At 37.0% G+C, this 21,415-nt stretch overlaps 1 protein-coding gene across 1 annotated transcript in view; it reads left to right on the forward strand.

Annotated features, from left to right (window-relative positions):
• Positions 1-21,415, forward strand: part of LOC136833478 (ubiquitin carboxyl-terminal hydrolase 9X-like) — a 525,953-nt gene that overhangs the window by 269,641 nt on the left and 234,897 nt on the right. The window contains 3 exon segments of the mRNA XM_067095694.1: positions 8,034-8,297; positions 8,529-8,609; positions 8,803-8,929. Coding sequence (XP_066951795.1) covers positions 8,034-8,297; positions 8,529-8,609; positions 8,803-8,929 — 472 coding nt within the window.

The following is a 21,415-nucleotide window of genomic DNA, read 5'->3' on the forward strand; positions in this document are numbered from 1 at the left end:
GCTGTGTATTATTGTTTAGCCCCACTCATCCTAAGAGGGTGAGGATGGTGCTGACTCTTCAAAAGAAGCTTGAAATCACTGTGAGAATTGAGGCAGATTGGTATGTTATGTATATTGGGGAGTATGGCATTGCTTAGTCAACCTTGTAGGATATCAAGAATACCAAGAACAGGTTGAAGTAGTACGCAATGGATTTATGGAAGAAGGTATGCAGGACTCATGTCTGCAAGGTCATGACAAAAAACCATCATGAGGACTTTGAACAGTCAACCTTGATCTGCTTTTGTCAGCAAAGGATGGCTGGCATGCACATTCATTGTGCTGAGTAGAAGGCTACAGCTACAAAGTTTCAGGCCTGCATAAGGTTTCAGGCTTTTAAGGCGTTCAAAGGTTGGCTGTTGTGGTTCAAAACGTGACATGGCTTTCTGACAAGACACCTCTTGGTATAGCTTATGCTGTCATCAACTAACATTGTATAGTAAAAGTATTATATGGCTGCACAGAGTTTGGGTGGTGTTTTATCTCTGTTTGCTAATTGATATGACTCAACAACTTGTCAATATCTGTTTGGTCAAGTCAGCACTGTTAGTTACTTGTTTTAATTCAGTGGTCTGTGGTCTGGCTAAACTACTTAATAAAGTAGCTCTTTATGGCTCCTTTATTGTGACCCTTGCCTCAGTTAACCCTCTTAACGCCGAGCCTCTATTTACAAAAATGTCTCCCGTATGCCGGCGGCGTTCGGGAGTTAGCGCCGAAGCGGAAAAAAAGTTTTTTTAAAAAAATCACAGCACGCTTAGTTTTTAAGATTAAGAGTTCATTTTTGGCTCCTTTTTTGTCATTGCCTGAAGTTTAGTATGCAACCATCAGAAATGAAAAAAAAATATCATATATAAATATTGAAATATATGATAGCGCAAAAAAAATTTTCATATAATTTTATACAAATCGCGCTGTGAGCAAAACGGTTAAAGGTAACGCGTTATTTTTTTTTTCTTTGTATTGTACACTAAATTGCGATGATTTTGGTTTATAACAAATTGTAAAACGATCAAAGCAACACAGAGAAAATATTATCACAAAATGATGCATGAATCCGTAACGAGCGGACGTAAAAAATGTTTTTTTTTTTTAAATTCACCATAAATCGAAATATTGTGCTAGAGACTTCCAATTTATTGCAAAATGAAGGTAAATGATTGAATATTACTAGAATGTAAGAGGTTTAGCTTACAATTGTGTTTTTCGACCATTTCGGTGGAGTTAAAGTTGACCGAAGGTTGAAATTTTGGCAGTTATCGTGATTTATGTGAAAATATTTCAAAACTGATAAAAGCTACAACCATGAGTTATTTTCTGTTGTATTGTACATGAAATTGCGCACATTTTCATATATAAAAGTTTATGTAATGACTAATGTAAAACGATGCAAACATTACGACAACGTGATTTAAAGAATTTCTGAGATGTTCGGCTGAGTTACACGCATGAGACGAAAGGAAAAGTTTTTTTTTTTTTTTTTTTTTTTTTTCCAGAAATTCACCATAAATCGAAATATTGCGCTAGAGACTTCCAGTTTGTTGCAAAATGAAGGTACATGATTGAATATTACTAGAATGTAAGAGTTTTAGCTTATAATTGCGTTTTTTTACCATTTCGGTCGAGTTAAAGTTGACCGAAGGTTGAAATTTTGGCAGTTATCGTGATTTATATGAAAATATTTCAAAACTGATAAAAGCCACAACCATGAGTTATTTTCTGTTGTATTCTACATGAAATTGCGCACATTTCCATATATAAAACTTATGTAACGACTAATATAAAACGGTGCAAACATTACGATAACGTAACGAAAGAATTTCTGGCGCGGACGTAAGGAAAAAGTTTTTTTAAAAAATTCACCATAAATCGAAATATTGTGCTAGAGACTTCCAATTTGTTGGAAAATGAAGGTAAATGATTGAATATTACTAGAATGTAAGATTTTTAGCTTACAATTGTGTTTTTTACCATTTCGGTCAAGTCAAAGTTGACCGAAGGTTGAAATTTTGGCAGTTATCGTGATTTATATGAAAATAATTCCAAACTGATAAAAGCTACAACCATGGGTTGTATTTTGCTGTATTTTACATGGAATTGCACACATCTTCATATATAAAACTTTATGTAACGGCTAATATAAAACAGTGCAAAAATTATGACAAAATGACGAAAGAATTTCTGAAATTTTCGGCCGAGTTACCGCCCACGGACGTAAGGAAAAAGTTTTTTCAAAAATTCACCATAAATCGAAATATTGTGCTAGAGACTTCCAATTTGTTGCAAAATGAAGGTAAATGATTGAATATTACTAGAATGTAAGAGTTTTAGCTTGCTATTGCGTTTTTTGACCATTTCGGTCAAGTCATAGTTGACCGAAGGTTGAAATTTTTTGTAGTCGACGTACGGTACGTCCACTCGGCACCCAACAAACAGTTTTAGTCGACGTATGATACGTCCAGTAGGCGTTTAAGGGTTAATTGTGCTTCGTAAAACTTACCAGGAAAACATGCCTTGGTGGGATGCATGAATGATGGTATTGCAAAAAACTGTTCATAAGTCAATTTTTTCTTCAAATTTTCCCACTGATGTGCTTATCTCCCCAACTTTGGATTTTTTTCTGTTACAGGTTGCCTCAGCATTGCTATTCCATGTTTACTGTTAAAGATTGATGACCTGACCTTGCTTGAGGGATCTTTGAGCCCATGCCCTATTGTTTCCCAAAGCATGGATTGATTAAGCTGCTCATGCTAGCGAGAGGGATTTACTGCACTATCCACTAACTGACCTGATCTCTCCAGCCCTATGTTTGACTTTCCCTCAGCATGCTTTGATGACCCTCCTTTCTGACTGTGACTGCACCTGTGGTCCTTGCCTGAAGACATCTGTTCCAATAGACTTCCTTGAGCACCCTTCCATTATGATTGTGACTGCTGAATTACACCTATTTCCTAGTTAAGGAATCCGTAAAAGGGACAGTTACCTTTACAAATTGCTCCTTAGCCTCCTGAATGATCCTGATATCATAGTTGAGGAAGAAGCAGTGATTCCAGAAAGCATTGGGTTTGTAATAGGTATCTGTCATCACTCAGACTTGTAGAATTAAGGACATAGCTAATACAGGTATTCCCCTACTTACGATGGGGTTGGGTTCCAAAAAACCCATTGTAGGTTGAAAAATCGTATCTCGAATATCGCCTATCCTACACTAGGGTAGTCAGTACCATCTATACATATATGGTAGCCTAGCCTACACTACACAGTATACTCTATACATATACGGTATAGTAATTATTAATATCAGCTAATTCTGCAGGTTCAATGCAGACTGACTCATGATAATTCAGTATAAAGAGAAATTGAATACCAAAACAAGGCTTAGTATATCGGTAGCCTAGCCTACATTATACTGTACTCTATATTCACATATTAACATCGTGTTATACAAACATCAACATAACGAATGTGCATCTTTTCCATGGATCTTTTAAAAAGTTTTGCTTTACTACACTGTATCCAATAATATTGTATATACTTATATTGCTTTTGTATTATAAATTGCAATCATAGCAATCGATGCTTTGGTTTGGAGGTCGGGTGCGCGGTAAGTTTATTTCGCCATGTTTAACTCAGTTCAGAGTGCTTTTCTTGTTTCTAGTTAGCGTAAATGATTCTCTAAATATTTTATTTATATGGGACAAGGATATTTTTTGTTATACAAAGTGTTATTAAGTCGAAATATATCTTGAATACATAGCGTCATGAAATTAATTCAGCCATTTTTTTCTTTCACATGACGTTGGCAGCTGGCCGTTTGGCGGCATGTTTATTTTGTGTAAAAAAAAAAAAAAAAATTCAAGATTCCGTTCCCTATTTTCTCTTGATTTCACTACAATATTAGCTTTACGTATTTATCTTTTATCAGCATGAAAACAGCAGTAATATGTGTTCTATCATGACCAGTAGTTTTGATTAAAATACTCTCCAATTTTGTTTATGGTCGGGTTTCATCCGTGTTGCCAATGCACGATAATTTATAGTCATTAGCAGGTTGAACATTGTTTTCTCAGCTTCAGCTACAAATTGCAGCTTAAATTTACTGTAGCAGTATATTTCCTTGCTGATCTTTTGTCGAAAGCGAATAAGGGTATAGTGAAAAATATATCAGTTGTATTGTACTTAAAGTCATTAAATTTGTAACATAACTACGGTAATTGTCTAACTGTACGATGGTTAAAATACAAGGAAAACAGTTGTTATCCGATTCGATTATTAGCAAAACAACAGTTTCTCATTCAGTTGTTTATGGCTGTACGTATTTACGCAAGAGTATAACGTAACTAACAATACTTTTATCATTTTCTTTTACTTTTTTAACTAGAAGATGGAATAAAGAGATGGAGGAAAAGACGTTGGTCTATTTAAGTTGGTCTCTCTCTCTGCGTGTTGTACGCTGCTGTCTGCGCCCGCGCGAAATCTAAAAATATTTTGCAAATATTGTCGTATCGGTATTAATTGCTAACCCCATCGTAAACTCGAAATATCGTAAGGCAAATTATCGTAACTTGAGTACTACCTGTATAGTGTTTGAGGTAGTGACCGAGACAGTGCCAAAAGTGATGGGGGCAAAGTCTAATGCCCTTGACAGTTGCTTGTATCATGGATTGATTTATTTATTTAAAGAAGTCTTCAGACAGTGATTCTTCTCACCATACTGTAAAGCTGAGAGACTGAATCAGTATTTGTTCTCTTGGGGCCTGCTAGAGTTGTTTAATGACTCCCAGGACTTGGTGTGTTTGCACCCCAAGTTTCTAAATTCACAACCAGCTCACTCCATAGCAAGTTGAGTTTACAAGCTACTGTGCTGATCTCCAGTATTATTAAATTCATTGAGCTTTTCCTATGATGTCACCTCTTCCATTGAAGAAGAGTGAGCCTTATCTCCAGTAAACTACTTGTTCCCCGCAGATCATCAGCCTTCAATGCCTAAGACTCCCACTGTCAGATTACTGATAACATGCAAGTCTTACTCTATTGAAGAAGACATGCTTTGACTTCTATAAATGTTGCTTGTAGAACAAAAAGATAACAAAACCTCAAATATAGCTCTCCAGGGTGAGTCCTATTTGGTGGAAGATCTGAAAGTTAGAACATTAAAGCTACAGAGGAAGGTAACAGTGGTCAATTGTAAACCTGTTGATAAGGAAGAATAGTTGAGATCAGCCTTGAACCCATTCTGGCAAAATTGATCTGTGATTCTCTGCAATGTGTAATAATGAATAAAAGTTAAGGGAACCAGCAGAGTTGATTACCAGCTTTTGTAACTATTTATTTGTTCTCACTATCAGGCCAATGTCTATGCATACTCTTCTAAATCCCTGGGTGTTCTTGGTAGTACTCTATCCAGCTGTAGTAACAAAAGATGTTATCTAAGGATGCCAACCCCTTAAATTTGGCTCCTGTTGAGGTGGATGCCAAGGAGTGATTTTACAGGGAGCTCCTTACCATGTTCAGCTGGCAAGAGTGGGTGTTGGGCAGTGATTGGTCATTGCTTTCCAAGGGGTTGAAGAATTTATGGAAAGTGGTTAGGCCTCCAAGGTTGGCCCCTCTCTGGGATGAGCCTCAGTACTAGAGATCTGGATTATCCTTTATCTGGTAGCCAGCATGTGACCCAAGAGCACTGTGTGTTGTCAACTTGCTGTACCTGCTCCTGTTCCCCAGGTCCTTGGTGAAGGAACTTTGCAGTAAGTTGGCCTCAGTAGTAGTGTGACCAGGAATTTTCAGTAAAGGTACCACCTTTCTTCTTCCTCCACCTACCAGTAGTCTTTGCAAAGGAAGAAGAGACACCTCACTGATCAGACTATATAGGATTCCAACTATACCCTTCTAATGCCAGCACCAGAATACCCACAACATGATCATTTCAGTAGGGATGGAATTCTTCTCTGGCAAAACTCTGGTTATACAAATAAATTGATATTTGGTAACAATTCAGTTGCCAGCGCTAACTGGTCTTTATAAAATCTGGAGATTTTACCCTAGAGACTGCTCTCTTTTCCTGCTTTGTATAGTGAAGTCCCCCACTATCTTCACACCTTGTGCACTTTAGCATTTATTTACAAAACTGACTGATTGAAGGCTCTGAGTAAGGAGATATGGTATTTTTTGAGAGTCATGATTGAGAAAGCACGGGCTCCAAGGGGAGTGGTGTTGGAGACTAGTCAGTGACCTTGGCAAGCCCCTTTCAGGCTGAGACATTGGAGGAGGAAAGTGGACTTGGCATCCCTGAACCTTTAGGTTGCATATATCCACATTCCAGTGCATCCAACCCTGAGTAAGTGTCTGCATTTTGACAGAAGAGAAAGTCTTGCAGTTCTGAGTTTTGTGCTTTGACTGGGCAAATGCTCTACAGATCTTCACCTTAACTGAGTCTTTAGTAGCATCCTGGTTTTATGGGCTTAAGATTAACTTCAGTGTTATGCTGATTTGGTGCTGACAGAAATGGAACTGTAGGGGCACTTGTCTATAATGTTCCAGCTTTGCCAATCCCTGGACTTGCAGGTAAACTGGGAGTACTAGTTGAACTTGACACATTTGATGAAGTTGATGCCACTCAACATGGTATTAAAACAGGAGGGGATTAGTTGTCATAGAGACTATGGGATCAGGAGATTATTGGCCATGGGTCCTTCTACACTTCAAGTCTGCAACTGTCCAGTTGTTGTTTCTGGAAAAACTGGTGCCACAGTCAACTCAGAATAGGTCTCTCCAACTCCAGCTCTGGAGAGCAAGTTAGATAGGAAGATTTCCTAGTTCTAAATGTGAGGAATTTGACTGCTGTTGGACCTTGGTCATTTCCTAGTAGGTGTTACTATAATCTTGCCCCCTTGCCCCAGAGATTCTGAAACTTGGGGAAGGATTGAATTAAGATTGTGGCTTTAACTCAGATTCCCAAGCAATAGGTCTGTGGATGTCACAGCCGCTCCAAGCATTCATTCAATATGGTGCAGGAGGAATTGTGGACATGATGTTGGACATGCAGAAACTAGGAAGGCACCTGCCTCATATAACACTGGAAATCTTCAAGTAGCCCGAGAACAGTGTGGTGTGGACATCATACCATGGTTCACACGGGGGAAGCAGTGTTATAACCAACCACCTGAGCTGGTGGGTAGGTTCTCCACCTTGAGTGATCAGTAGTCATGAGGTACACAAGACTCTGGCTTTTGTGAGGGTTTACTCTAAATATATCTCCTATACACCTTTTTACTTGATTTTACAAGGTGAATGCAGTAAGGATAGAGCCACTTTTTTCTCAGCTTGTGTTTGTGGATTAGGCTGCTAATTCTGGTCCTAATTGACTTCAGTTGAAGTTTTTAAGATCCTAGCTGATTAGAAAGCTTTATAACTTAAGGTCAAAGTTATAAAGAAGAAACTATAGTTATGGTTAATCAACCTGGTGCACTTTATCTTCTAGAATTTTTATTAGTTGTTACATTTGGTTAGGGTCTGGACTAGAACTTGCATTTCTTCACTGCTGGAAGGCACTTTACAATCATAAACCTTCCTCCATCATGCTTTGTTATTTGCAAATTAATTTCAAATGTTAGCTTCATGACCAAGTTTCATTTAAAAAATCTGTAAGGTTATCAAGATGACAGAATTATTGGTATATTGGTAACTTGGGTTACCTGGTATTATTGCTGTGGGTTAGTTGCCTTTCCTCTTAGTTTTAATGGTCATCCCTTTATTTATTGCCAGAAGAAAAGGCTTATGTAAAAGTTACTTATGTTCATTTTCATATTTTGGATTTTCCATGAATAGTGTTTTGATATGAATATTTTCTTGGTATGTAAGTCACATAATTGCTAAATTACCAATAAAAATCTAATTGAATTAAAGTCAGAATCTTGTCATTGGTAATGACCAATTAATTTTCTCCCGAGTCTTGTTTGGTACTACAGTTTTATTTTCTCTTTTGATTTCATTATTTACAGTTATTGTGTGGTTTGTTAAATTGGGCGTGTGTGTCAAGTGTGGCTGTGACAGGTGTTGATCGCCTATTAACGAATGAGATAGAATGGCTGAAAAAAGTTAGGACCAGTGTAGCACAGTCAGCCCAGGGTGGACCCGAGTCGCCTGTAGACGACACCCTGCTGGAAGGTCATCTGTGTGTAACACGGGAACTTGTAGCATTTCTTCCTCCTGAAAAGAAGTATGAGATTGGTGGTGATCCTTCTAAGTCAATTTTTCTAATTAAGGTATGTCTTGATTTAATCTAGTGAATTTGTTGTGTTAATATCATTACATTCATTTACTAAAGACTTGAAAGTAATTTAATGTCAGTTAACTTCAGTACAGAAAGCATTTAAAGAGGTCAAGTGTGTCACTGAAATAAATCTTACATAATTTAATCTGTAGCAATTTAATTGAGAATGGGCCAGGTTTTCTTTTATCTAGTAATAAAATTAAATAATTCTCTGGATTTTCAGGAACTAGTAGAAGACTTTATATTCCCCTTTTCTAAGGTGTACCTTCAGTTAGAGCATGCAGCAGAGATGCCTGCTGAGCAGGTAAAATATTTTGCTTTCATTGTTTATTCTTTACTTGAAAAAACAACTGAGTACAAATTTTTTTTCCATATACAGTAGTACAGTAGTTGTATGATTGTGCTGGACATAACCAGAACTTCCACATTATTTTCTTAGACTGTGTACTTTGTGAATTTGCTTTTTAAGTTCTTGTATATTTTCTTATACATTGTAGGCCATACCAGTATGCTCAACGCAACCAACTGTGATAGCAGCATATGAACTTCTAGTCACTCTATGCACCGGCTGTGTCCCTAACCTCAAACTGTTGGCAGATATGCTCACCGATATGTATTATTCAGGTAAAGATTGGATATCTTAATTTAGAATGGGTGTTTTAAATTTTAGGCAGGCCATTATATTTTGTTAAATTTAACCTCTTCAGGCAATTTTGATGTGTTTATGCATTATTTGAACTGTAGAAAAATAATTTTAATTTTTAAAAGTTAGCCATAATTTACATTTCAGCCGTAATTTTTATTTTCTTAAATTTAACCCTGCAAGGAATTTGATGTTCTGCATCATATGAAAAAGATTTGAATATTGTGAAGATATTGTTGAAGAAACTTGGGCCATGTGTTTGCGAGGTCATATGAGGAAACTCAAGACCTCGACTTCTGTCTTAGCATTTCCCTGTCTTGACATGGAAGAACAAAGTGATGGCTAGACAATTGATCCAATGGTAGCTTCGTTTTACTATTTACTTGGGCAACGGTGCCAGTGCTGGTGCCGTTGAGTCTACTGAGGTTATTCCTGCTGCTGTTCTTTGCTCAAAACCACCTGAGTATTTCATGGGGAAGTTGAAGAAATGTGCTAAGTTCTAGTGATATGCTTTTGAATAAAGTAGTGCTCATAAATGGCAAGGGTACAACATTGCTGGTATTGCACGCTATTTTTGGCCTTTTCATATTTTGATGGTAGTGCATAGAATACTCTTAATACAATTAAGTCTTAGGTCTCAGTATATGTATGGATTCTGACAACTGTCTTAAGTATTTCTAGGCCTTTGATAGACTTGCAGCATCAGAAGATAACATTTTAATTTTAGTTACTCCCGTAATGGCATACTTCCTGAAGTTTTCTCTAAATTTGTGTGTGCCCGAACAAAATGTATTTGAATTAATGCTTACAATCAGAGAAAAAAGTTCAACTCCCAGAAGCACAATAAGTATGGAATGGGAGTGATCACCCTCTATCCACACAGATCAGTGCCTTTGGGAGCAGGGTGGGTGTTTGCTTCTGAGGCAGTTAAACTCCTTGAGAATGAAATGGCTGGGAAGCACACGGCATGCGATTGGCCTCAGCGTAGCTGAACCTTTCGGGTGTGGGCATGCAGGCAAGTTAGCTGCCCACTGCGACTGCAACACTGTGGTGAAGTGTTCATGTAGTTAGCCAAAGAAACCTTGATGGACTCTGACAGAAGAGGAATGGCCCCCAGTCCCCTGCAGCCCTTGAATGGGCAGGGGGTGCTAAGAAACTGTCTCCTAATTCTTGTATTCATGCAAAAAATACTATCAAAATTGGCAATTGGAATGTGAGAACGCTAAATCAGGATAGCAAAATTGAAGAGGTAGTGGCAGTTTTTCAAAGTTATGAATAGACATTTGTGCTGTAACAGAGACAAGATTAACTGGGGTCGATAAATTGGATTTTGGGAATAATTTGTGTTTGTGGACGTCTGGCCGACGGGATGGAATGCATTATCGGCCAGTAGGATTGCTGTTGGGATGCAAGGCAAAGAAAGCTCTATGTGAATGGGATCCTATGGGTGAATAATTGTTGTATGCATGGTTCAAGTCAAATCATGGTAACATCAGTATCTGTGTGTGTTATGCACCCACTAATGATGTACCTGATGAAAGGAAAGATGCATTTTATGGAAAGCTGCAGGAAGGAATAGGAAGAGTTGCTAGACATGATGTTTTGATTTGTACTGGAGACTTCAGTGCAATAATGGGCTGCTCGAATGAGGGATTTGAGGCTTGTATGGGTAAGATGGGTGTCGGTTGTAGGATGAGTGAAAATGGAGTAAGGTTTGGGAGTTTCTGTCCAGCAAATGACGTAGTCATTGGGGGCACACTTTTTCAACACCACGATATACACAAGACGACATGGGTGTCACCATGTAGAAATTATAATAATCAAATTGGTCATATTGCTGTTAGTAAAAGGCATAGAAGCTCTTTGCTAGATGTTCATGTTAATCGGGGAGCAGATATTGGTAGTGATCATCAGCTCAGTGTTGCAAAAATAAGGCATAAGCTAAAAAGTAGGAAGAAAGGAAAACCTGTTGTTGGTAGATATGATATTGATTTGCTTAGAAGGGAAGGAGAGGAAAAAGAGGAATTCAGAATAGAGAGAATGCAGAAACAGGTTTTTGGTGTTGGAAACAATGGAGGAGGGAGAGAGAAGTGTAGATAAGATGTCGGGGGATGTGAATAAAGCTTTGCATGAGACTGCTGGTTGTACGATCAGAAGGAGACTCAGATTGAGGAAAACAATGTGTATGTCTGAGGAAACATGGGTTATGATAAAAAAGAGAGGCGAAGCAAAATTGAGGAGTGAGATGCATTTTGTTAGTGATGAAGATTTTGAATTAGCAAGAACTAGGTACTTGAGTTTGGATTCAGAAGTTAGAAGGCTAAGTAAGAGAGAGAAAAGAAGGTCTGTTAATGAAAAGGTTGTGGAAACTAAAAAATTAAATAATAGAAATGATGGTCAGAGTCAAAGGGTAGCATATAAAGCAATTGAAGAGCTGATTGGCAGTGCTGGTAAGTGTAAGGATATACCAGTCGGGGTAATTTATTGACCAAAAATGTTGAAATCAGAAGTAGATGGAAAGTGCACTTTGAGACAGAAGAGGATGTACCTCCTGCTCAGGAAGATGTAAATACTGATGAAGGTGAGATCAGGCTAGAAGTAGTAGTTAAGGAAATAAAACATTTAAAGAATTATAAGGCACCATTGGGTTGGAAGAATATGATCATTGTAGCCTTGAAAATTCTCTCTAGAGTAATGTTGAATAGGTTGGAGGCAGTGGTTGATGGTATTCTGAGGGATGAACAGGCTGGTTTTAAGAAAGGGAGGGGGCTGGTCAGATCTTCATAGTGAGGCATTTAATGCAGCCAGCAAATGAAATGAAAACTCCGTTGAGTCTTTGTTTTGTTGATTTTGAAAAGGCCTTTGATAGTATTTCGAGAAGGGCTATGGGAAAAATCATGAGGCATTATGGAATACCGGAAAAGGTTGTGACGGTTATCATGAACATGCATGAGGGCACATCTTGTAAAGTGTTGGTTGATGGGTATTTGAGTGGTCCATTTGAAGTCAAGTTTGGTGTGATTCAGGGTGGCATTCTGCCGCCTCTGTTGTTTGTATTGGTCGAGGATTACGTTGTGAGAATTGTGATAAATTGGAAGAAATCTGAACTTGTTCCCAAACTAAAGAAAATTGGATATGCTTTTAGCTGTCAAGATGAAGGCATTCCCAGAAGACTTCCACATACTAAAGTTTAAGGAATTAGCAGGCATCTTCCATGTTATCAAGGTTAAGGAATTAGCAAGCAATGACAAGAACAACCAGCTCAGTTGTGGTTATCTATTTTTGGTCATTTATCGTCTCTTGAGAAATTTGTACTTCAAGGTCATTGTCATCTTTGATCACTCAGTGAGGAAAGATATATTCTGGATCTTTTTGATGGGTAACTGACAGACATCTTGTGGAAGGGGTTCCCCTATTCTCCTGTCTTCCAGATATACTCCTAGGATGCCTCAGGATGGGGGTGGGGGTTGGTATGGAAGTTCACTTGAAAGGGAAATTCATCTCAGGGTGGTGGACAGAAGATTTAGCACACGTGCACATTAAAAATTTGGAGATGTTAGCTGCGTGGCTAGCTCTGCTTTCTTTTCAGTTAATGGCATCGCTAGACAAGTGCCGTAAAACCGGATTGCCATTAATTGATGCCGCCGGTAAGTAGGGACTGCCTGATAACGGTGCCGTTAAAGCGGAGACTGGCACCAAAAATCAAGTTAACGGCGTCGCTAGACAAGTGCCGTAAAACCAGATTGCCATTAACCAATGCCACCGGTAAGCGGCGACTGCCTGTACATTTCATTTTTTTTTATTTGTATTTATACCATTTTTATTTTTATTTTCTAAATCCAGGAAGGGAACTTACAACAAGGGATGATGCCATCTGACTAGAATATCTGGGTTGGTAGAACATAGAGGAAAAGAAAATGAGCTGATGGCTTTACTAGAAAGGGAAATTTTAGATAAACTCTTAGGATTACTAGAATCACACACACACATATACAGGCAGTCTCCGGTTTACGACGGGTTCCGTTCTGACGACGCGTCGTAAGCCGAAAATTGTCGTAAACCGGAAAAATCGTTGAAAATCGTAAGAAAACCTTACTTTTAATCCTTTGAGTATCCTTTGGGTATCTTGAAAATGACATAACCTGCATTTTTATTGAGTCTTTCATAAAAAACCCTCCTAAATTTTACCATTCTACTGTTTTGAAGCCAGAGAGAGAGAGAGATTGCATCACCACTTATCTACCAGAAAAAGACTTGGAATTTCACAGAACTACATTGCTCTCCCATTTTTACTTTTAAGTATCAGCCTACATCAAATATAGCTTAAATTATTATCCTCTTACTACTGTGTTAATCTTTGAAATTATATTATTAATATCTTTTCAAAGTCATCTTAAACACTAGTACCCTTTTCCAACCAGAGAGAGAGAGAATGAATTACCACTACGACTTACATTCAGCCATTCTTGTGCTGGGACGGGCGAGAGAGAGAGTTTATCTCTTTAATCTCTCGAGGAATGTTAATCCATTTCTCTTTACTGCCACCGACAACAAAAAATTGTTTTTTTTCTTTGTCTTCCAAAGATGTAGACTACTACTTTTACTAAGCATTTTTAAAGCACCATGAACACACACACACACACACACGCAGTGTGCATAGGTAAAGAGACTCAAATTAGCAGTATCTTTTTCTGAGAGTGAAGGGCTGAATTTGGTATCTATTTATATCTATCCATTTCTCATTCTACCTTTTGGCGAGAGAGAGAGAGAGGGGGGGGGAAGGAAGGAAGGAAAGGAGAAACTGATCTGCCCTTAATCTGCTTTGAAAATGCATAAATGTTGTAATTTCAGTATACTGTATTATTATAATTTAATCTTATTAATATTTGAAAATTAGCACTTATTATTAGGTAAGTCATTTATACATTATACAAACGTAGTTAGTCGTCATCTCCCATAAATTTGTTAGAAAAATCTTATGCAGTCATTCTCTCACGTCGGTGAGAGAGAGAAAAAAACACTACGCACCCTCTTTATAGTGTATGCAAAGCACTTGAGGTACAAGCTTTGTGATTGGTTAACCCTTTAAATTGAAGCCCTATTTTCAAAAACGTCTCCCGTATGCCGGCGGCCTCCGAGAGGTAGCGCTGAAGCGGAAAAAAAGTTTTTTCAAAAATCACAGCGCTTAGTTTTCAAGATTAAGAGTTCATTTTGGGCTCCTTTTTCTCATTGCCTGAAGTTTAGTATGCAACCATCAGAAATAAAAAAAAATATCATATATAAATATTGGACTATATGACAGCGAAAAAAAAAAACTCGTATATAATTGTATACAAATCTCGCTGTAAGGAAAACGGTTGAAGCTAATGAGTTAATTTTTTTAGTTGTATTGTACACTAAATTGCGATGATTTTGATATATAACAGATTGTAAAACGATTAAAGCAACACAGAGAAAATATTATCACAAAATGATGCATGAATTGTAACGAGCGGACGTAAAAAAGTTTTTTCAAAAATTCACCAAAAATCAAAATATTGTGCTAGAGACTTTCCAATTGTGCCAAAATGAAGGAAATTGATTGAATATTACTAGGCTGTAAGTTGTTTTTAGCTTACAATTGCATTTTTGAACCATTTCGATCGAGTTAAAGTTGACCGAAGGTTGATTTTTTCTATTTATTGTTATTTATATGAAAATATTAAAAAAATGGTAAAAGCTAAAGCATGATATATTTTTGTTGTATTCTACATGAAATTGCGAACATTTTGATGTATAACACTTTATGTAACGAATAATATGAAACAGCGAAAAAATTACGGCAAGCTGGCGCAAGAAATGACAAGATTTTCAGTGGAGTCGCGTGAGCGTGAGCGAAGGAAAAATTTTTTCAAAAATTCACCAAAAATCTACATATTGTACTAGAGACTTTCCGTTTGTTGCAAAATGAAGGTAAATGATTGATTATTACTCGAATGTAATAATTATAAAAACTTACGGATGCGTTTTCAATCATTTCGGTCGAGTCAAAGTTGACCGAATGTTAAAATTTTGTCAGTTATCGTGATTTCGTGAAAATATTAAAAACTGTGAAGAGCTAAAGGAATGACATATTTTTGTTGTATTCTACATGAAATTGCGCACATTTTGATGTATAACACTTTATGTAACGAATAATATGAAACGGCGAAAAAATTACGGCAAGCTAACGCAAGAAATGACAGGATTTTCAGTGGAGTTGGCGTGCGGCGAAGAAAATTTTTTTAAAAATTCACCAAAAATCTAAATAATGTGCTAGAGACTTTCCGTTTTTGTTGCAAAATGAAGGTAAATGATTGACAGGATTTTCAGGATGCATTTTTCGATCATTTCGTCGAATCAAAGTTGAGTTCGATGATTTCGCAAAAATATTAAAAACTGTGAAGAGCTAAAGGAATGACATATTTTTGTTGTATTCTACATGAAATTGCGCACATTTTGATGTATAACACTTTATGTAACGAATAATATGAAATGGCGAAAAATTTTTTTTCAAAAATTTTTTTCAAAATTCAAAAATCTAAATAATGTGCTAGAGACTTTCTGTTTGTTGCAAAATGAAGGTAAATGATTGATTGTTTTTCGAATGTAATAATACGGATGCGTTTTTTATCATTTGGTCGAATCAGGATTGACGGTTAAAATGTCGTTATTGATCATTATTAAAAAGCTGTGAAGAGCTAAAGGAATGATAATTTTTGTTGTATTCTACATGAAAATGTTAAAACTTTTTTAATATGAAACAAGAAAAACTTCGGCAAGCTGGCAAGAAATGACAGGATTTTCAGCGGAGTTCGCGATGCGGAGCGGAGGAAATTTTTTTTCAAAATTAAAAAACTAAATATTGTGCTAGAGACTTTCCGTTTCTTTGCAAAATGAAGGTAAATGATTGATTGTTTTTTCGAATGTAATAATTATGGCTTGATCGTTTTTTGTCGAGTCAAATATTAAAATTTTGTCAGTTATCGTCATTTTAGCGTAAATATTAAAACACTGTGAAGAGCTAAAGGAATGATATATTTTTTTGTTGTATTCTTCATGAAATTGCACACATTTTGATGTATAACACTTTATGTAACGAATAATATGAAACAGCCAAAAAATTACGGCAAGCTGACGCAAGAAATGACAGGATTTTCATCGGAGTTCGCACGTGCGGAGCGGAGGAAATTTTTTTTTTTCAAAAATTCACCAAAATTCTAAATATTGTGCTAGAGACTTTCCGTTTGTTGGAAAATGAAGGTAAATGATTGATTGTTACTCGAATGTAATAATTATGGCTCATGGATGCGTTTTCGATCATTTGGTCGAGTCAAGTTGACCGAATGTTAAAATTCACTTTGGTTGTTGGGTCCTTCTCCAGCATCCCAGTCTAAAACTCGCCTCACACGCTCACTTCCGACAAGCAGTATCGCCTTTCCACAGTCCTGATGCCTTTGTGACATATCTACAAGCGTCCTGTTGCATACGAATCGCAAACACTCGCCAAAGTTCTGCAAAACATGTCTGTGTCAAAATATCGCTCCCGCAAGGTCCAACGCTGATGCTATCTGGCGTGGTAGGAGGATTCGGCGCATGCGGCGTCTGGGTGATGCTCAAAAACAACACAACACCTGGATCCGTGAACTCCCAGCATCCGCCAAAGCGCGTGATTTGAAATCTTCCGCAAACTAGAATATTTAAAAAAGCATTTTCAGTCGGCGTTTTAGCGTCCACTTGGCATTCGACAGACAATTTTTGACGACGTTTAAAACGTCCATCAGGCGTTTAAGGGTTAAAATCTCACCCTTCCTGCCAATAGCATGTCTTCAAGGAGGGCGGGAAGGGGAAGAGGGGATTGTTACAAGTTGTTATTGGCTACTGTCTGTCCTGCCAGCCAATAGCGTATCGTCATGGAGAGAAGGGGTTGCTACGAGCTCTGTTATTGGCTACTTCTAATCCTCCGAGCCGGTATCGTCATAAGCCTATGTCAAAGCAATAAAAAAAATTGTAACACAAGCGATGATGGGATTTTAGTATGTTTTTATGTTTTGTATACAGTAATTGATATATCTTTGAAGGATATATGCAGTACAAAGAGAGATATGGACGGTTGGACTTACTTAAAATCTTAAAAGTGAAATTATTCGTGAATTATTCGGGGAGAGAGAGAGAGAGAGAGAGGTTGAATGAAGTACTTACATCGGTAAGCAGTTTTATGATTTCAGCGGGATTTTAATTTAACTTTTATCGATACTTTGCTGTGGATACCTTAATATTAATATTTTAAAATTAGTGAATAATTTTTCCATCATAAAGAATGTATTTAGTCATGAAAATAAAATAAAAATCAGTAATTCGCGAATATTGCTCTATGAAAAAATCCGCGAATGTAAATTTTCTTCCGTCGTATGCGTTGGACACCGAGTCATCCCAAATATTACCGTCGAGAATCATAAGAAAACTTTAATTTTAATCCTTTGGGTGTCTTGAAAACAACAAATCCCGCATTAAACTGAGTTTTTCATAATAAAAACCCTCCAGACATTGTCCATTCTGCTGTTTTGGATGCATATTTCTTTCGATCGTCGTCGGACTGGCGCCTTCTGAAATATCGTCGAAAATCGTAAGAAAACCTTACTTTTAATCCTTTGGGTGTCTTGAAAACAACGAATCCTGCATTTATATTGAGTTTCCCATAATAAAAACCCTCCAAATATTGACCATTCTGCTGTTTTGGATGCATATTTCCTCTGATCGTCGTTGGATTGGCATCGCCCAGAATATCGTCGAAAATCGTAAGGAAACCTTACTTTTAATCTTTTGGGTGTCTTGAAAACAACGAATCCTGCATTTATATTGAGTTTCTCATAATAAAAACCCTCCAAATATTGACCATTTTGTTGTTTTGGATGCATATTTCTTCCGATCGTCGTCAGACTGGCGTCGTCTGAAATACCGTCGAAAATCGTAAAAAACCTTGCTTTTATTCCTTTGGGTGCCTTGAAAACAATTTATCCTACATTTACATTGAGGTTTTCAACAGAAAACCCTCCAAAATTGACCATTCTGCCATTCTGGAGCGATATTTCTTCAGTCGGACCTGCGTTGTCAGCGTCATAAACCTGGAACATGCGTTGTAACCCAGGACATAATTTTTTTTATGAATATATTTGAAAAGCGTCATAAACTCGGACGTCGTAAGCCGAGACCGTCGTAAACCTTTACAAATGCTCACCACCTCATCTCTGCTGACGTATAATAAGATTTAGAATCCTATGCTGGGGGGGGGGGCAACCAGACCTAACCATAGTAGAAGGAGTAGTATTAAAGTAGTTTAACCAGACCACTGAGCTGATTTTCAGCTCTTATAGGGCTGGCCTGACGGATTAGGATGAAATACCACATAGGCTCACAAAGCAAGTTACTTTTTGGGAGTGCCAGTAGCTAAAGGGTTCAGGTAGTGAATTAGATGGGCCCACAGGGAACACTTAGCATAAGTAAATTCAACATCCCAGATTTTAACCCTTAAACGCCGAGCCTCTATTTACAAAAGTGTCTGTTGTATGCCGGCGGTGTTCGGGAGTTAGCACCGAAGTGGAAAAAAAGTTTTTTTCAAAAAATCACAGCACACTTAGTTTTTAAGATTAAGAGTTCATTTTTGGCTCCTTTTTTTGTCATTGCCTGAAGTTTAGTATGCAACCATCAGAAATGAAAAAAAATATCGTTATCATATATAAATATTGGAATATATGACAGCGCAAAAAAAAAATTTCATATATAATTATACAAATCGCGCTGTGAGCAAAACAGTCAAAGCTAATGATTTATTTTTTTTTTGTTGTATTGTACAGTAAATTGCAATGATTTTGGTATATAACAAATTGTAAAACGATCAAAGCAACACAGAGAAAATATTATCACAAAATGATGCATAAATTCGTAACGCGCGGACGTATAAACAAGTTTTTTCTAAAATTCACCATAAATCGAAATATTGTGCTAGAGACTTCCCGTTTGTTGCAAAATGAAGGTAATTGATTGAATATTACTAGACTGTAAGTGTTTTAGTTTACAATTGCATTTTTCTACCATTTCGGTCGAGTTAAAGTTGACCGAAGGTTGAATTTTTTCTATTTATTATGATTTATATGAAAATATTTCAAAACTGATAAAAGCTACAACCATGAGTTATTTTTTGTTGTATTCTACATGATATTGCACACATTTTCATGTATAACACTTTATGTAAGGCCTAATATAAAGCGGTGCGAAAATTACAACAAGGTGACTAATGAAATTCTGAGATTTTCAGCCGTTACCGCGCGCGGACGTAAGGAAAAAGTTTTTTTCAAAAATTCACCATAAATCGAAATTTGTGCTAGAGACTTCCCGTTTGTTGCAAAATGAAGGCAAATGATTGAATGTTACTAGAATGTATGTGTTTTAGCTTACAATTGCATTTTTCAACCATTTTGGTCGAGTCAAAGTTGACCGAAGGTTGAAATTTTGGCACTTATCGTGATTTATATGAAAATATTTCGAAACTGACAAAAGCAACAACCATGAGTTATTTTGTGTTGTATTGTACATGAAATTGCGCACATTTTCATGTATAAAACTTTATGTAACGGCTAATATAAAACGGTGCAAACATTACGACAAAGTGACGAAAGAATTTCTGAGATTTTCGGCCGAGTTACCATGAGCGGACTTAAGGAAAAAGTTTTTTTCAAAAATTCACCATAAATCGAAATATTGTGCTAGAGACTTCCAATTTGTTGCAAAATGAAGGTAAATGATTGAATATTACTAGAATGTAAGAGTTTTAGCTTACAATTGCGTTTTTGACCATTTTGGTCGAGTCAAAGTTGACCGAAGGTTGAAATTTTGCCACTTATCGTGATATGAAAATATTTCAAAACTGATAAAAGCTACAACCATGGGTTGTTGTTTGTTGTATTCTACATGAAATTGCACACATTTCCATATATAAAACTTTATGTAACGACTAATATAAAAAGGGTGCAAAAATTATGACAAAGTGACGAAAGAATTTCTTAGATGCGTCGCTGATGCTCTGTAGTGCAAGAAGAAAGAAATTGGCGTATGCGCGGCTGGCTAATGCTTGTAAACAAAACAACAGCGTGATCCGTGAACTCCCAGCATCCCTCAGGGCGCGTGATTTAAAATCTTTTGCAAACTAGGCCTATAACTATTTTTCCGCGAATATTTAAAAAAACTTTTTGTAGTCGACGTACCGTACGTCCACTCAGCACCCGACAGACAATTTTAGTCGACGTAAAATACGTCCAGTCGGCGTTTAAGGGTTAATCCCCGTTTTCCACTTACCCCTGCTGCTGAGACCGGGTACTCTCCTAGAATGTTCTTTACAGACGTCAGCTGATGCCCAAATGCTGGAGAAGAGCATTTCCCCCCTCAGGCAGAATCGGAGTTCATATAATATGGTCACGACAGATGCCTGCTCTCAGTCTGTTATCCTGTCATTTTTCCAGTGACGAGGATAATTGGATTTTCGATACCAATCGGCGCCAATCCCCGGTTATTGGTGCTGATCCCCACTCTTGGCAGCCCTGATATCCTGTTATCTGCACTGAAAACTGGATATCAGAGCCGATAACCAGGGATCGGCGCTATTATCTGCTGTCAGGAATGGAGCCCCCACCAATAGCCATGGACTGCCTGTACAAGCAAAGAAAAAACTGGCAACATGTACATAAGTACTAAATTTGTGGCATTGGTAAACTTGTTACAGCTTGATTGGTTTTGTCTTGCCTATGTAAGAAATTCACATTTCAAATATTTGTACGGTAATTAGAGATGAAATATCAATAGTGATGAAGTATTCTCTTGTGTACAGTGGTTCAACATCCTCGGCTTCAGTTAGTCGCGGATTTTTCTGTGGAATGCAGATCCAAATAAATCATGGAAAATTCACTAATTTGCGGATTTTTTTGTAGGACAATATTCGCTATTTACTGCATTTTCATGGTATTTTCATGACTAAATACATTTTTATGATAAAATGGTGTGCCAATTTTCAAATATTAATTTTAATGTAAACAGCAGAATACCAATACAAATTTTTTTTTCAATACATATTTAAACATTTAGGTACAGTACTTAACTCTACTTTGAATTCCCAATGTTTCCCCTATTTACTGTAAAAAGAAAGTGAGATGGCTTGAATACTGTATGAGAGAAAATGGCTGTGCCGGAATATAGGGTGAACTAGATTAGTTTTCACGCGTAGCTGTAAGCTATATATTTTTAAGGGTAATGTTATAAGAAGAATTTAAAATAATATTAAGGGTTTTAGGATGATAGGAGAGCATATCTAAAATAATTGCTAATTATTTTCATGTTATTTCATGACTAAATATATTTTTTTATGATAGAAAAATTATTTACTAATTTTCAAATATTTA

The sequence above is a fragment of the Macrobrachium rosenbergii genome, chromosome 51 (genome assembly GCF_040412425.1).
Source record: "Macrobrachium rosenbergii isolate ZJJX-2024 chromosome 51, ASM4041242v1, whole genome shotgun sequence".
Classification (NCBI taxonomy): domain Eukaryota; kingdom Metazoa; phylum Arthropoda; class Malacostraca; order Decapoda; family Palaemonidae; genus Macrobrachium; species Macrobrachium rosenbergii.